At 37.4% G+C, this 15,666-nt stretch overlaps 1 protein-coding gene across 2 annotated transcripts in view; it reads left to right on the plus strand.

Moving 5' to 3' along the window:
* The first annotated feature begins 12,479 nt into the window (after window positions 1-12,479).
* Window positions 12,480-15,666, plus strand: part of sema3fa (sema domain, immunoglobulin domain (Ig), short basic domain, secreted, (semaphorin) 3Fa) — a 36,704-nt gene continuing 33,517 nt past the window's right edge. The window contains exons 1-2 of one of the 2 annotated variants that reach the window (XM_079459664.1): window positions 12,480-12,739; window positions 13,247-13,416. In XM_079459664.1, the coding sequence (XP_079315790.1) occupies window positions 13,287-13,416 (130 nt within the window). In that variant the 5' untranslated portion in view covers window positions 12,480-12,739; window positions 13,247-13,286. The remainder of the gene's footprint in view (window positions 12,740-13,246; window positions 13,417-15,666) is intronic. The other variant, XM_079459665.1, reaches the window with a different exon arrangement.

Genomic DNA, 15,666 nt, shown 5'->3' on the forward strand with positions numbered 1-15,666 from the left:
TATAATATACGGTACATAAATATGTCTTCAGAGGTGACCTTACAATGAAGCGTTATGTTTTTATTACATTAGAATGAGCTATTTCTATCTACATACACCATGTTGTTCCCAGAGTAGCCCTAAACGGACAAACTGCTCTGCACGTTTCATAAATACGTTATCTCCTTTGGTAAAGAAGCAAAAACACGTCAGCATCTTACGCCGGCTTCACACAGCTCGCGTCAGCAGTGCGTAAGCAGCTCTAATTCTTCCGGCACACATGTTAACAGATGAGAGCATTCAGACCGCTCGGTGGCGAGTCTATTTTTGCTGTGTCAATTAAAGCAACAGTGCATACTTTTATAATATAGGATTTATAATACAAGTATATCTTAAATGCTACGCTTAAATTGCATACGAAGGAGTGGAAAACGATCGCATTACGATGTCAGTGTACTGTCTGAAACCCCCTGTCATCATAACCTTCTGAAAAAAACGGATAAAACTACATTATGTTATATGCTTATATTGCGTATGTGTGAGAGAAAAACGATCGCATCACAAGTCAGTCACTTTCGCCTATGGTGAGTTAACCCTTTAGTGACTTCGAAGTTTTCAAAGCACGATGGCTTTTATTTATAACTTGTACTACGTAGATCTAAAAGAGCATGAAACAGGCAGATATAACAAATCATAGTTATGCAATCTACTTTGATGAAGTTCTGGAAGATATTTTGATAGTTTAAATAACTTAATGCGAAATTGCGTTGTCATACTGTGGCCCTGTGTCAGCCTTCATAGTGCTTCAAGAGGGAGGGAGGAGCGGTGGAGTGAGCCGTTGGCTGTAATTCGGAACCTCACCAATAGATGCCGTTAAATTTCCCACACTGGACCTTCACGTTTAGAAGTTGAAATATGTGAAACGTTATACATATAGTTGTCTTTATAGTTATCTGTATACAGTATTTATTGTTTTTAGTGTGAACAGGCCTTTTATTTTCATTGCCTAGAAAAAAACGGCCCCAACTAATCAAATTTACTTTCTTAATTTCCATTGAAGAACATCTTTTGGAATGAGGTAGGTGTGAACACTGATATACTGATATAAAGTAGCCAAAATATGTGTTACTGGATTTACACAAATGTACAAAGAAAAAAAAAGCTTTATTTAAGTTATTTTAGAACCTCAACGTTTTGAATGGGTCCCGTTTACCAGTATTTACTCTTCAACCAGCATGCACTATTCATTAAAATGTTCATCCCACTGTCTCTATGGTAACACAATTCTCCGAGATGCTGCTTAGAGAGTGCGAGATGTGCGAGTGTGTTTGTACATGTGCATGTCTTTGTGTGCGATGTGTGTGTGTGTGTGTGTGTGTGTGTGTGTGTGTGTGTGTGTGTGTTAATTGTACTTGCGCTCAATCTCCGAATGTCTGTGACAGATTATCACCGATGGAACATGTTGGACGTCACCTTAAGCAAGCCTGAAGCACTTCCTTTTACACAGCATTTACTCTTGGCTCTTTCACTGAATAATTCATCACATACAGGTGAGACTTGCCCTTTTCTTCATATCTGCAGTCTTACACTTTTTGAGCTGTGACTACAAGAGAGGATCTCATTGGGGTTTCATGTATTCAAGGACACCTCAGGTGTTTTTGCAGTGATAACTCCCTATGAGAGAGAAATGGACATATAGGTGATCGATGGTGTCTAGAATTTTATATAAGATACTTTGACAAGACAGACAAAAAACTGGCCCACAGAACAATAAATGAATAAAATCGTATTTGTTGTCACTGTTTACTGGGCACGTCTGTGGAAAGTTAAACACATTAAAACCATAAAAGCACTTAGTATGGAAATAATTGAAAGTGGGCATGCTGTTCTGCGTATTGATAACAGCTTTTGTGTCTGTGTGGTCTGTAGTGTTTGGCAGAGCGGGTTTGGTTCAGCGTGACTAGTCTAACAAGCAGAACAGACTTAATGTGACACCAGGATCTCATAAATGTGGGTCGGCAGAGGTCAAATCTCACCTAAAGATGAGAAAGATCAGATAAAGATCAGGAACAGCTGTTCAGAATGATAAAAAATGTGACTTTTCTTATAAAATATGGCTTCAAATGCAAAAGAATGTGATTGATCTAATTTTCAATTTAAGGCAAAAGCTTGCCTAATATAATATAATATAAAATTATTATTTAATCACCCTTATTTTCTCTTTTCAAAACTTGAATATGAATCTTACTTCTGTGAAACACAAAAGAAGATATTTTGAGATGTTTTATAGTGGTTCTATGTCTATACAAAGGAAGTCAATGGGGTCCAATGTTGGGGTTCTTCAAAATATCATCTTTTGTGTTCTGCAGAAGAAAGAAAACCATACATGTTTGAAATGACATGAGGATGAGTACATGATCAAAAATATGTCATGTGTGGGTAAACTATTCCACTTATATTCCTTGTTAAAGGTAATAAGGCAGTTAAATTACTTTATACAGCAGGATTTTTTCCTTAGGAATCAATCATTGTCCAACCATCCATAGTAATTTTGCACATGCTGCTGTAATGCTGATATACACAAAATGCTTTTTTGCTGCTGCGGGGTGGAATCGGGTTAACTGGTCCCAGTAGGGTCACAGGCATTAGCACATGCAGGTGCACATATGTTCAATATGAGCCATAGGCACAAACCTGTCAACCGTCTCACAGGTTGAAACCTTCTGGTGCTGCATTAATATTGAACGACCCCCCCTCTGCCGCTTGGTCACACGCGATGCTTCTCAGATATTAAGGCAAAGATCCCACCACAACCTCCACCAATCCCCTCGTGCTTTCCCTATTGTGCGAATCTGGGTGCCAGGGCTGATGAGGTGGTTGTGGCTCTATCATGACAGCAGGGGGAGGGGTTGTAGTTTTCTGCGGGGGAGCAATCAGCCTTCTGCCTTCAGTCAACTGAGCTTGAAATGTCAAGTTTGAAAATCTCAATTAAGGACTAATCTGAGCTAAAATAGCAGCAATTTAGTGATAATTGTTCGAGTTCTACATATATTCCCAGCAATTAGATATTGCTTGATTAAATCCATAAACACCTTATGTTGGTAAGGTGATGTGATGTTTATTGTCAAATGTACCCAAACTTATTATGCCATAGAGAGAAAGCACACTATTGATTCCAGAATCAAAGACGCAGCAGGATCAGTTTAGTTGTAGGTTGGATGTTCATTGGTTCATTTTCATGGTATTTGAGTTAGTTATTGATCATTTTGTGTCAGTTGTCAAGTTTTTTGTTCCCATAGGGATGAGAGGCCATCACACGTGGTTCACTATGACTAATAAATAGGCCTACAAAGAAGAAACCGGCAGGACGTCTTGAGAACATCACTCATAAAGTAAATTTATGAATTATAAAACATTTGTTTGATTATACAAAGGATTTTCATTAAAATGTCATTGTGTTATCATCTTTGGGTTTCAAATTTTTGATGCGCATAAAAACAGATACATCCATCATTAAAGTCCAAACAACTCCAAACTAATTTGTTAAAGTTTTATTATAATATTAAACATAAAACAAAGTATAACAAAATGTGGTTTCAATATAACTTAAGATGCCTATTAAATATTTTTGTAATATGTTTTTACAATGCATTTTGATGCCGATGTGAACGATTTTGCATCGAGGGCAAAAAAAACGAATAATCGAATATTTAAAAATACTATGAAAAATGATGTGCCAATAGTTACTGATTTTATTGTAAATAAAGTATTCCTAATATTATTTCAAATGTTGCTTTTGACAAAAGCCATGTAAGTACATCTTTCAGACTGACAAGAAAGAAAAACAAAAGAGTTCACCCAAAACTGCAATGGTAAAAGTGAGAGAGAAACAGACTTGCGCAGTAATATTGAACTTTGAGCATGCAATGCGTCGAGATGCTGTGTGCTCGAAATGTGTCCAAAAAGCCGAAAATTTTGAAAAATCTTTAATCTATTGGATTTGGGACAATAAGCAAAAGCAATGGTTGCATTTTGTAACAGTGTTCAGTCTTGATTAGCTGTAAATGACCTAAATCCTTATAGGATTGAAATGTTGAATTGGGAATTAAATTGTTGAGTGTCGAGTTAAGTATAATTCTTTAAAAGTAAAGTTAAGCTGAAAATATTGCTAAATTTGTATTTAGCTTCTTTGAAGATGGATCCCTCATCTGTGCTTTGTTTCTCCGATCTCCATCCTCCAGATGGTCAGATGGTTGTATTTTCCGGCCAAACAAATGTTTCATAACACCTTTTTTAGGCTGTGGTATGTATAATATATATTGCCATGCTGCTAATGGGGCAGAAGTCTGCTATGATGGTAGTGAGGGCTAATGGGAGCTGACAGCAGAGAGCTGCCTGATGTCCTCAGTGGCCAAAAGCAGTCAGCTCACATTTACACTGATGACAGCTGATTAGAGGAATACCAACCTTTGACTGACAGGGAAACAGAGAAATGCTTTGATTTCTTTCGGAGTGACTCATTTCATGTCAGAGTTAACAACCTTAAAGAAATAGTTCACCAGAAATAAATCCTGCTATTTAGTCACCCTTATGTTATTCCAAAACTGTATGACTTCCTTTACTACATAGGTGAATAGTTGAAGATTATCATTGCGGCCTTCCATATAATGAAAGTGGAGATTATGACGGTAAACTGGAAGAAAGAACCCAAAAGCAACATAAAAGCATCATAAAAGTAACCAAGCGTTTGATCAGATGACTAACAGTTACCTGTATGTGATCAAGTACTTTCAAGTTTAAGCTTAGGTTGTCAAGATACCTTATAATTTTGGTCCGGGCCTCACGTTGTGTCTTGCAGGCTGAGGCTGTGAGCTTTGGTCAGTTTTATGTTGATGAAAATAATATTTAGGATTCTTATGTCACATCTAGTTTGGAACGACAGGTCAGTAAATAATATCAGAATATCAAAATAACTGTTGTAAATGTGATTCTTTGCTGACAGTAACAGTTTGTAGCGTAGTGTAGTTTGTAGTGTAGAATTGCAAAAGCAAATGACCTCATATAGACAAAATCAGTTATTTGTTGTGTCTTGCTTATTTTCTTCTGTTCTTAAGATTTTAGTTTAACCTCAAATTAGTATTTTCACTTGCTTAGTAAAGCTGTAAATGAATTGGTCCAAATTATGGCACATTTTACATCACAGAGTCTTAGTTATAGCGCCTTTTACAGATTAAAGCTTGTTTGATTTGAATAAAACAAACCCTAATTTACTTGCGAAAACTGTGAAACCCAACAATCACGCACACACATACACGTTTACTTCATCCGCAATACATAGACAGCATATTACATTACCCACGACTGTGCTGTATGATCCCCAGGAGCTGAAATGGCATATGTGAAGCATAACAAACACATACAAGCACACACATGTGCACAGTGGGATGGATACGAAAGCTCTGTATAGCACTGAGCAGCTAAGTTGTCAAAAACTGCAAAACCAGTATAGGAGGTACAAAGATGAATGTGACAATGTACTTTACAGCATCATTATACTTGTTTCTTTTAGTTCTTAGTGTCTCAGTAGAGGCTCAGCTAAGCTCTCATGGGGTACAGTATATAATAATAGTTTAAAGTGTTTGATAAGGCAAAGGTGGAGTTGGAGTGTGCGAATTGGAAGGGTAAGCATGACGATTGAGATGTGTGAAACGATGCTAATGCCAAATTCAAGGTGTAAATTAAAGATCTAGCTTTAAAATACCGAAGAGCTCCTGCTGCTTTGAGAAAATCTTGTCGGTTTCATAGCACAGCTTTTGAACTATTCACGCTAAAGCCTTTGATCGAAAACTATTGTCTTATAAACACCAAAGAACAAAAAGGAACTTTTGAACTCTGTAACCTTAAAATGACTAAGCTTGTGTCAAAGCAATAATACATTGAAAACAAAAGTTACAAAAAGAAGAGTTAAGAAATTTTAGAAGTTCGTGCATTACACCTGGGGACTGTGTCAAATGGCAACACTTACTCAAAGTGGTGAAATTATTCGTTTATAAATTAGCCTTGTGTTCCCTGTGCAATATTTAGTAATAATGAAAAACGACTGAAACAATTTCCATCTTTTATAATTTAGATTTCTGATTTATTCAGTTGCATAGTACAAATGACCCTTATGATTTGACCTCTGGGGTGTGGGGGAGGTTGGTAGTACAGCCAGTTCTTCAAAATGCAAATTTTTGATTGACATCTAACTGTCGGTCTAAACCTGACCTGGACACCTATCATAATGAGCTCCATACCATATGATTGTTATCACAAATATAGACCAGATGCATGAGTCCATTGATCTGCAGTGTCTTTGAAGTGATGGTTTGCATATGTTTGTAAATTTAGATTTCTGTGGAAATGCAGTTAGTGCACATAGAGAAGCATCCATCTTAACAATTTTGAATCTGCTTTGAAATCTATTTTATACACAGCGGTCATGTGACTAATGCCATTATGCGTCTTTATACCCGCATGGAATGCCGAATTTTGATTTTGTGTGGCTGATCGATGAATGCCTTGCAGTTGAGTTTTTTTTCATAACGTCACCTCATCAGTCAAAATCTCATCAGTGTAAAATGTCTTGTCTCATTAGTACATCATTTGTCTGATTAAAAATTATCATGTCAAGTTTAAACCGCAAATTTGCGTCATTTGATTGTGTGCTGGTTTTTGTTTTATTTTTAAATGCATACTCATTTAAAATCAGAAATGATAATCATAACTGAATAAATGATTCTGGGTGGCATCGCTGTCAAGCTTCACTCTCATACCGCTGAGATTAAGGAGTTTGATATATTGTTATATATAAATGACATTTATTCATTTGTCATGTATACATGCCCATAATCTGTATTTGACCGATTTGTGTGGTTTTGTAGACTCATAGCGGTGGAAATCAAAGCTTGATTTTTGTCACTGAGGGAGCTTGAAAATGTGGAACACATTGCAGCCAATCACAAACATTCCTCAAGGATTAATAAAAGGGCAACTGTGACATCACTGTAAAATCAGAGCCACATGTTGTGTTTTCTGGTGTTTAATCCGAACCACAGTGAGAACCACACACACACACACAGGCACCAGATAACTCATACTGGGAGCTGACATATGGGAAGGAGATAACACTTGAAAACATGCATTCTGTAGGAATTCCAGGAACAGATGTGTGAACATTGTCATGTCAGCTTTGTGTTAAACAGCACGGGCATCAACTCTACTAACATTCATCATGTTTTTAAATCTTACCATAGAGTTTTCAGGCAATGGGATGTCCATCTTTATGCTCTCTTAATGTGCTGTACAATATTTTTAAAGCCTTTTCATAATGTATGTATGAGTTAAATAAAATGTTTCATGCAACGAACTGTGTGTCGGGCAAAGTTTTGTAAAGCTATTTTGGCGATGCACGCGATGAACAAGCAAGATGGACTTGAGTGCGCGATCTTCATCTTGTTTTCATTAACATTGTGTACTTGTATTTGCATACATGTCACTCCTGGAAACATATACATTAATTCATTCAGCAGATGTTATCACCAAAATCAATTTACAAAGGAAGAAATTCAAGTATTCCAAATCAGCCAAAGATATTTGTGGTGTTTATACAAAATGTAAAATTCTCTCTTATTTGTAGGTTGCTTTGAATAAAAGCATATAGTAAAAAAATAAATACAAATGTAGCCACATTACTATTTTCGAAGCAGATTATACCAGAATACACAGGTAGAGTTTTTTATTTTGTATGAATCCATGCTTCATTAGGTTTAAATATGTAATAGCTGCTTTCAGTAAAATTGCATAATTGGATCATTTGGTCAAAGCTATAGCAGAGAAATGCATGAAAACCCCTCATATCATTGCATTTGTAATATCTAAAGTCTTATGTCCCCCACAGAAAGGCGGATTAACTGTTAGCAATCCAGAGGGATTTAAACATGCTCAGATGTGAGTTTGTGCATGTTACTGCCCTAAATCAGAGGTTCCTACAAGTGGCAGACATGTAAGCATCTCTGAACATTCCCTATTGGTATACTGCCAGACCCAATAAACCAAGTTTGTAATTTATATTTTAGCTTTTGCTATAAAGTCCTTGCGTCACTGCAAAAATTCTGCACAAATCACAAAGGAGATGTGCTGTAGATAATCTTCTTTTAGGAAGGACGCAAAGCCGCTTTTATAAAACCGGCATTTTAAAATGGGTATCATCAAGAGGATACGAGCATTCAAAAATACTTTTCATGCTATGATGCTTGCTACAATCCAATGCAGTGACCTGATATCAGTACTTGCCTTTGTGTTTCTCATTTGATCAATCCCAAATGAATTGGTTCCATCTCCTTAGAATGATCCACATAACATTATTTTCCACACTCAATAGAATCTGTCATGCCCTCAGCCCATTTCCCTTGGTCAACAGAGCATTGGATTTTGTATATCAAGTACATGGTTCTACTTAGAAGAAGTATTCACTGCGGTTAACTCATCCAAATAGGGGTCGTCTGTGGTTTTCTGGGGCGGCGAGTAGGCATTTGAGGTGGACTCGTACAGCCAACACTGTCGGGACGATGGTTTCACAACCCTGCTAGCTGTAGGATGTGAGAAGAAAGGCTTTTTCAGACGGGGGGCATTTTGAAAAAGAAACCATTGTTGTTATTTGTGGGACACCTCAGTTTGTAATAGCCACGATTAGATCCATATGTGACCGCTAAAGTAAAGCTCATGGATTTAGTCCTGGGAAAGAGCAACATTTCGTGATGTTCAGTGCATTTTTACTGTATATACTGTACGAACAGGACCGTAAGCTCTTCTGAAAATTAAAAACAGCATGAAAACCATAGACAAAACATGATTAAGGTTCAACTTAATCCCCCGGTCCCTTTAAATACAGTTGCATTGGCTGAACCAGAATCTGTAAAAGATTAACAACAATCAGGCTACCATCTTTGAAAGCTACTTTGATCTTTAGTATACATTTGCGTGACCCATTCTACACTACAACAAAAGATTTAAACTATTTTCCATAACTATTTTACGAGTTGCCTTATTCATATGAATTCATATAGTACAAAGATGAATATAAAAAAAAAATAACGAAGGCCCACACCTAAACCTTATCATCTCTAGCCCCAAAGCAAATCATACCAACACAAATAAGTTTGTACAAATTCATATGAATTAGCCACCTCGTAAAATAGTCACGAACTGCCATGAGATTGTGTTGACAGATCCTAACGTTTTTCTCTGTTTTCGAGGGAGTAAACAGAAATCCAGTGGTCCACTGAAGTCACTCGTCTCTTTGCTGTAGGTTTATGACTTGCAAACATGACTATCTTTTTCCTATTTAAATGCTAATGAACAGCAGACTGGTGAAGGAGGCTGTGCAATTTTAATGTCTTATCTCGGAGGTAACCGGTGAAGCTACTGTGCATTGACTGACTGGTGAGTACACGATCAGTCATTACATGCACTAGAGGTGCTCTAACCATTGTGTGTGTGTGTGTGTGTGTGTGTGTGTGTATGCGTTGGGCGTATGTAACCCTATAGAAAATTAGACCGAACTAAGCACGGATATTTAAAAACCTGATCAAGAAGAGTGATCATATTGTAACATTTCAAATTAGTTGCATTATAATCTTTTTCGGGCAGATGAAAGCATTGTCAGTTTAGCCACGAGTATATTACATAATGGAAATTGAAAACAGCAAGTACACAACGTTCCCATGACCTCCATCTTTCCGTAACTACAAAAGAATTATGTCATTTCCTCCAGTCCCACTTTTTCTTGATTGTAAGCGATAAGTGTTTTCCATTCTGGTTTAATAATTCCCTACACAGACACGATCCATCCATTTCTCCAGACGTTTCAACTAATATCAAAGATACTGCAGAAAGAGGCAACAGAGCCCACCAGGAGTATTCCATACCATCATATCCGATTCTAAAACACCTCGTAAAAAGCCCAGGAAATGTCCATGTTCGTAATGTAATTTGATTTCATATGAATTACCAAGCATCTGGTTGCACAATCATGGTATTAAAAAGAATAAAAAATAGAACATGAACAGTCATAAAAAGCGACATTAAATCACTCATATAATTAAAAAGAAGAAGCTGCACAGGCCAGTTATAAATTGCTTAAAATACATGCATGGAAAGGATTGCATATGCTGTACAGATTATAAAAATATGAACTTGAGAAGATCGTTTTGAATGTATTTTTTTAAGCAAATGCATTTGATATGTTTAACTACATCTACCTAAACCAACCTTCATTACTGAGTAGAATAATCAACTCAAGTTAAATCCATCTGTGTGTTCCAACGTATATGTTCAAAGTGTCGGCACAAGATCCTCTGTAATGGACTGAAATATACTCGCAAACGAGCTTTGACTGACTGCTGATGCTGAGATAATGAGATGCTTTGAGTTGAGAGTGGTAATTGTCTCGCTTGTAGTGTGAAAATCAAGGCCAATTTGTGTCTCTGTGTCATTGTCATCCTGGTTCACACCTGTTATCCGTCTCCTTTAGACAACTGCAAACTGTCACTTATAGCTCACATGCTCTCGATTACATCTCTGTATGTATTTACTTAATTCTATCAGAAGATATTTTTGAAGCGTTGGCTTGCAATGAGTCATTTTGGTTATCAAGACTTCAGACTTCTGTCTGTTCCTCGCAAACACGCAGAATGACTTTGCCATGCTTCGCTAGCAGACAGTCAAGTGTTGAAAGAGAGAAATCTCTCTCTTATCTGCCTATCTTCATCTGTGCTTCTCCAAAGGTCTCAGAGAGAGAGAGAGAGAGAGAGAGAGAGAGAGAGAGAGAGAGAGAGAGAGAGAGAGAGAGAGAGAGAGAGAGAGAGAGAGAGAGAGAGAGAGAGAGAGAGAGAGAGAGAGAGAGAGAGAGAGAGAGAGAGAGAGAGAGAGAGAGAGAGAGAGCTCAGACCCACATTCCGAACATCAAAGGGAATGCTTAGAGAGATTTGTTTATCACACTGAAACTATTTGACTGATTATAACTCTAACCCACGATTATTTCATTGTGATCCTGAGCAATATATATTTGTCATATCTAAGTTCATAATCTTTTTAATAATACATGCTCTATAAATTACACTTTTAAGAAAGAGCTGTTGCTTTTAAAAACAAGTTGTATTGGGCCTGAAGAGAATTTTTAACACTAGCCACTGCCTTCACCATACAATCCTAATAAATCTCAAACACACTTTTTTATGTGTAACCTCAACACCCAAACAGTAAAAGAAAACAAAGGGTATACTGTAACTCACAAATCTTTCAGGGAAGAGGTTTAATTAAAGCTTTGTGCATTGCGGTTTGGATGTTTGTTTTGCAATTCATCTGTTTATTTGATGAATAGGCCGAGCTGTCATGACTTTGGTCAGACCAGGCGCTAGCTGTTCGTGCAAACCTACTCTTACATCAAGTTTGGCTTTTGTTGCACACATGCATCCAATATAGACATTGCATTTTGACTTTCGAGTTTTACTAGATAGTAAGATAGATTAAAAAAAAATTTTAACATCTTTACAAATTTTATGTTTTTATCACAGAAATTTCACATAATCCTCAAGTATTTAGCCTTTCATTCTAACCAGCAAATTGAATCCAAGGAAGCCTTCTGACTCCTGAGGGCAGTTGTCATTTCTGGGGAATTTATTCGATAGACTATAGTTTAATTTCTTGGTATGATGATAATACGACGGAGACTTTGAGGTTGAAAAATGTTCTCCTATAGACTAAAAACTTATTCACACATTTACTACTAACATTTAGCAGTTATAGATTCAGAATTATGTTCCACGTAACTTGCAGACCAGTTATATTTTGGTTGATAATGCAAAGCTTTACATTTGGTGTAAGACCTAAAAGACATTCTTTGTGCGAGTGTGTAAATTCAGTTACTTCAAGAGTTATAAGTGTGTTTTACATTATGTGACTGAACATGTATAAATTCTATATGTTGTAATAAAGTTAACTATGAACTAGATATTTAAAATTCAATATGTAATATAAATAAATGAACAGAAAACAGATGAACGAAAAAGGGTCCCACACACAATGTTTAACGTTAAACTGCCTCTTAACTTAACAAATAGCTAACCAAACAAAATAAAAAAATCAATACAATGTGTTTCATCTCCATATAACTGTTCTCTAGTCTCGTGAACGCGTGTATCGTGTGGGCGTCGCCCAGGGTGAGTAGGAGCGCGAGCGCACGCGAGCGCTCAATAGATCTATATGCGCGTGATGATCTGTTGCCACAGTTATTGAAGATAAGCATTGCACCCACAGTGCAAATTCCTCTAGTGTTTTTGTTTTGATTTTGCGCGTGTATTCGCAATGCCAAATTGCATGGGAAATAAAAATGGGAGTTACTTTTAAGGTAAGTCTCCGCCCAGGGGGGAGTCACAGCGCTTTATCCACCTGCCAGACTCCTTCAGTGGCAGACGAGCATTGGACCCGATGAGAGCAGGCACGCTTGGGCGAAACACAAGGGGAGCGTTTAAAACTCCTGTCGAGCACGGAATCGGAGTCAAAAGCCGGAAAATAAGGAGCGAGTACTTTTTGGACACTTGTATGCAGTGACGTACGATTTACTTTTGGTGGACGCGGTGCTTTTCTTTATACGCGTGCGTTTGTTTGAGGATTGCAAATGATTTGCACGTTGGAACACATTGGATCGGACGTGTTGTAGGTGAGTTCTGCGGTAAATGCAGAATGTTTTAAGGTTAATTGAAGGGAAATAAACACATTTCATTCATACTTTACTCTGAATCGAGCACTTTATCCAATCTTTAATGCCAAGAGTTGGCACAAATATTTGCTATTTGCAGACGTTAGAGGGTGAGGTTATTGAATAAATGTTATAGTCATCCAGAATACATTTTCTTGAGTGTACATATATTAAGAATACATCCTGAATAATTTTTTCTGGGCTGGAAATAGAAATGCCGCTGCTCTTGACGATTGAAATTCATTTATAGCATCCTTTCGTGTCAACTTATTTGTTTAGTGATTACAATACGCGGATGGTCCTATTGAATATTGTAATTGTCCTGTAAACATGTATAATTCAGATCGAAATAAATCTACACAGAAACCGGTGATAACTGATGTGATCATTTGTGTCGCAGTAAAGGAACTTTTTTCAGCACATTAATATTTATTTTAATATTTTGTGCCTCCCTTCCTTCCCACATAGGACTGAATAAAGCTCCAGTGGGTCTTTGGATAAAGCAACCATGCAGGGAGCCAGGACTTTGGTGCTGGGGACCCTTCTGGCCTCTGTGTTTTCAGCTGTCTCGGTCCAAAGCAATCTTTTGTCTTCACTGCCACCCGCCTCTGTTCCACGAGTCTCCCTGTCCTTCAAAGGTAGGATGCTGCATCTCCTCTATTTGCTTATTCTCGCACTGTTGCTCTGTATGTGCCTACAGCCCCTGCTGGAGATGAGCTTCACTGCTGTTCAAATATATACATAACTGGAAATTGTACATATTGAATCCATAGTACACATTACATTTACTTCCATTATATTGGCTTTATTATTTGCTATATAAGGTTTTCAATGCAACACTTCTTTGATTGAGTCTGGTGGGCTTTTTTCAGTTTTGGCTCATAAAGTGCTGAGCAAGCTACTTTCCTTCTTCGGTTACCTGTCTGTTTCACCTTTCTATTTTTAGAGAGTTTTACAGTTTGCTGCCTGAACTAATTTTCCTTTCTATTGCCCGTTTTTGTGTTTCTTTAATTGGTTTTTCTAACCCTCCTCGTCATACAGCCTGCCAACAGAAATACTTGAATGTTACGTTTGGTCATCACTCTGTGACTGAGTTTAACCCATTCTGAGGGAATTGGTTTTCATGTTGGGTCTGTTGGGGTTTGTGCACGCTTCTTGGTTGGCTAAGCAATGTAATTAGTTTTTAGTTCTGAAAGAGTATTTCCCTTGGGATTGTCTGAACTATTTTCTTCTGAATACCTGTGTTTTTGATAGTTTCCCATTTTCCGGGACTGTGCATTTCTAATTTCTTCTTCATAACACGATGGTTCTGGAAGAACATGGCACAACCATGCCGAGGGCGTGAGTTTTATTCCCAAGGATCTCATTTGCTGGAAAAATGCACAGCTGCATATTACGTTGAATATTGCTTGAATGTAAGAAAATGCCTGATTCTAAAAAAATTATATTTCCTTATTTTGTTAAATTAGTTTATAAGCTTGAACAGTAAGTCTTTCTTTCTAAATGGAATACTGATACTGATAAATGATTTGGCTCTTATAGTTTTGGTTGATTTCTCTAGACCTGTTCTTGTAGTGATATTGTACTTCTGTCAGTCAAGACAATACCCACTCTTAACTGCCAAGACACACTGGAGAACATATCTCATGCATTCATGGGAGGGATATTTCAGCTTGCGATATGACAAAACATGATTTGTGAGCTGTCTGGAGATTATCAAAATACCACAGCAGAACTATTGATGAAAAATAGAACTTTGTCTGGTTTATGTAATACATATTGGAAGCACATTAACCATGGTTTATGTGTCTGGCATCGTATTTCTCTGTCTTACAGCTTTAACTAAACACTTCAAGCATGTCCCTGCCCTGAAATTGATCGTCTTGTGCAAAAAGAGTACATTTGTTAGAGGCTTACATTCAATTCTTCTGTCCCACAAACAGCTCAAGCTTAGCAGAATCCTGTTTTGGTTTTGTACTCGTTTGGTGTCATTAGAAAATCATTATGGTGGCTTGCCAAAAACCGAGCTTTAGCCATAATCATCTGTCTTTCTGCCCTGTGGCAAGTCTTTGACATATACAGGACATCCTGTCATACGTCTCTCTCAGTTACTTAAATATGAGGTACGACTGTTTATGTCATGAGGTCAGAAGTTGTTTGCGGCTGTAATGGGGTGGCGCAATGCTGAAGTGTTGGATTAGATTTATTACTTGTTTAGAGCACAATTGGTCAACTTTGGAAAGCTCACGGTCAGTGACACAAAATCGCAGTCAACATTTGAAGAATTTTGCCAAAGAACAACGGTGGTACCCAATTACTTCTTGTATGGACACAAAACCAATGCAATTTAATGGGTGCCTCCGTTGTTCAGTTACCATCATTCTAGAAAATATCTTCTTTTGTGTTCTATGGAAGTCACACAGGTTTAAAGTTACATTAGAGTGGGAAAATGAGGGCAGAATTTACATTTTTGGGTGAACTATCCCTTTGATGCATCAAAAGTCATTCTAGTCCCTCTTTTATGTTATTGTGCTGCAGATGTCCTTGATATAAACTTTACAATCTTAACCGGTTTGGACATTTTAATGTTGCGCCGTACATGCTGATAACTCCAACCCTGCCTTTTATCATTATGGTAAGAACGAAGTAATGTTTGTAGTTATTGCAGTTGCCATAATAATGTCAACATCACACAAGCCAGAAGAACTCGAGGGCCTTCTGTAGCCCCTAGGGCCGCGTGTTAAGTAGTTCTGCTTTAGACAATATGCAATTTCATGCATGGTGTGTGATGATTCGACGTAGCTTAAGGTGCCGTTTAAGAAAAAAACAGGGTAAAGAAATGAATGCCTTTCAAAGTATCTTCCCTGGAGGAATTCAGGTAAAAGGCT

Source organism: Barbatula barbatula (genome assembly GCF_947034865.1).
Source record: "Barbatula barbatula genome assembly, chromosome: 7".
NCBI classification, from domain to species: domain Eukaryota; kingdom Metazoa; phylum Chordata; class Actinopteri; order Cypriniformes; family Nemacheilidae; genus Barbatula; species Barbatula barbatula.